We start from the raw sequence: 2,189 nt of genomic DNA on the forward strand, positions 1-2,189 counted from the left end.
TATTCTAAGTCATGATTGTACAGACCAGTGTTACCAATATCAGCTAAGCTTGGATGGGATTGTAATATAATTACAGCATTTATGTCAAACCTTCAAAAATCTTTTCATATACCTTCCTTGGTCTTTTTAATATTCATGACATCTCTTGTCATTTATGTTGTTATACACACACGTGCTCTTAAATATTTAATTTTTTGTTTTGCTTTTTGTTTGTTTAGTTGGATATTTGTTTGTTTAGTTTTTTGTTTTTTGGATTTTTTTTTCAAGATAGGATTCTATTGGATAGCCCTGAATGTCCTAGAAATCACACTGTAGTCCAAGGGGCCTTGAAATCAGAGACTTGCCTGCATCAGTATCGAGAGTGCTGTGATGAAAGGAATGTGTCACAACTACCAGGCTGAATTAGTTTTAAATATCATTGTAAAAGTACATAGAATATAGCCAGACATATTTTTAATGATAAATTCTGAAAGATGATAGTGGTTGAAAGAAGACTAATATAAGTTGTTTATTGTAACTGAACATGTTTATCTCCACTATTGCTTTTTAGACCCAAATACTCATTAATTGAAATGCATTTCAGAACTTATTCTAAAAAGATGGAAATGCAAGTGCTACATCTTAGAAATAGTGTAAATTATAATGGGAGCAGACAAGTGAGGGTGTTATGATGGAGGTGAAAAAACACTTTAACTTTAAAAAAATGCTAAGATCGACTTCTGTCGCTGGCCTTCCCTCTTTCTTTCTGTGCCGATATTGCTCCAGCCAACATGGTGAATGTTCCTAAGACCCGCCAGACATTCTGCAAGAAATGTGGCAAGCACCAGCCCCATAAAGTGACACAGTACAAGAAGGGCAAGGACTCTTTGTATGCCCAGGGAAAGTGGCGTTATGACAGGAAACAGAGTGGATATGGTGGGCAGACTAAGCCCATTTTCCAAAAAAAGGCTAAAACTACAAAGAAGATTGTGCTGAGGCTTGAGTGTGTTGAGCCTAACTGCAGATCTAAGCAGATACTGGCTATTAAGAGATGCAAGCATTTTGAACTGGGAGGTGATAAGAAGAGAAAGGGCCAAGTGATCCAGTTCTAAGCTGATGTTGTTATGAAGATAATAAGAGAAACTCACCTCATTTGATTGTGGTTGGTCTTTTGGGAAGGTTTAATAAACTGAAACTATCGAAAAAATGCTAAGATCTAGATATATTATGTTTTATTGAATGAATCACATATTTCATATTTGTTTTTACACAGTGTTATAAACAAAAATGCATTTATATCATTAACTCTTCTCAATTTTAGCCTATTTTTCCTAATAGTCATTTATTCATATTCTAATTCATCAAATATTTACATTAATAACAAAACAAAACTAGGCATTCAAGAAGTAGGGGATGATTGTTTTTGTACTAAATCTTCAAAATAAGGCCCCCCAAAAAAACCAATTTCCTGTCAAAGGAGCTCATTTTAACAAAATCATGAAGTAGAAAAGTGAATGAAACTAATTAATGTCTCTTCATAGTGAAATAATAACTCCATTTTAGTAAAAGCTCATACTCTTATCATCTGAAACTTCTCTTATGATTATCTGCTATGCCAACTACTAAAATACAGAGATTAGTATTTCCCAAAAGCCAAATAAGGATAAATTCATTTTCAATGGTTCATGGTTATATGGAACACACAGAAACTCATCACCCAAATGATAGAAGAAAATTACATAAAGGAACATAATGCTAATGAGATTTTGCAATAGTAAAGATACAAGGAAATCTTAAGTTGGAAGAAAATGTCATAATAAAGAATAATTACTCAAATATCCTCAGAGTTTCAATTAAAATCAAATGGTTTTTAAAGGAAGAAATTTTCACTAATGTGATATACAAATGTTAACCATAATCCTATATTCAGCTTTCAATTATGAAATAAAAAAAATAGAGAAAAAGAAAGATGGTTGTGGTCTTTGCTTGTAATTCCTAGTATTTTGGAGGCATAGTTAGGCAGGCCTTTGTATTTTTGATGTCAATTTGATTTACACAGAGAGTTCCAAACAATCCATAGCTACTACACAGTGCAACACAGTCATTCACATACAAAAATCCATTAATAGTAAAACAAAGCAAAATTATACCAAAAATAATAAATAAAAAACTTACAGGCAAGTATTGTGACACAAGTTTCTAATCCTAGT

At 32.4% G+C, this 2,189-nt stretch overlaps 1 protein-coding gene across 1 annotated transcript; it reads left to right on the forward strand.

Moving 5' to 3' along the window:
* Window positions 1-770: 770 nt before the first annotated feature.
* Window positions 771-1,092, forward strand: LOC127213822 (60S ribosomal protein L36a-like). The gene has a single exon (XM_051174271.1). It carries the CDS (start codon window positions 771-773, stop codon window positions 1,089-1,091), a length of 321 nt encoding a protein of 106 aa, XP_051030228.1. The 3' UTR covers window position 1,092.
* The last annotated feature ends 1,097 nt before the right edge of the window (window positions 1,093-2,189 follow it).

The sequence above is a fragment of the Phodopus roborovskii genome, unplaced genomic scaffold, assembly GCF_943737965.1.
Source record: "Phodopus roborovskii unplaced genomic scaffold, PHOROB, whole genome shotgun sequence".
Lineage (NCBI taxonomy): Eukaryota > Metazoa > Chordata > Mammalia > Rodentia > Cricetidae > Phodopus > Phodopus roborovskii.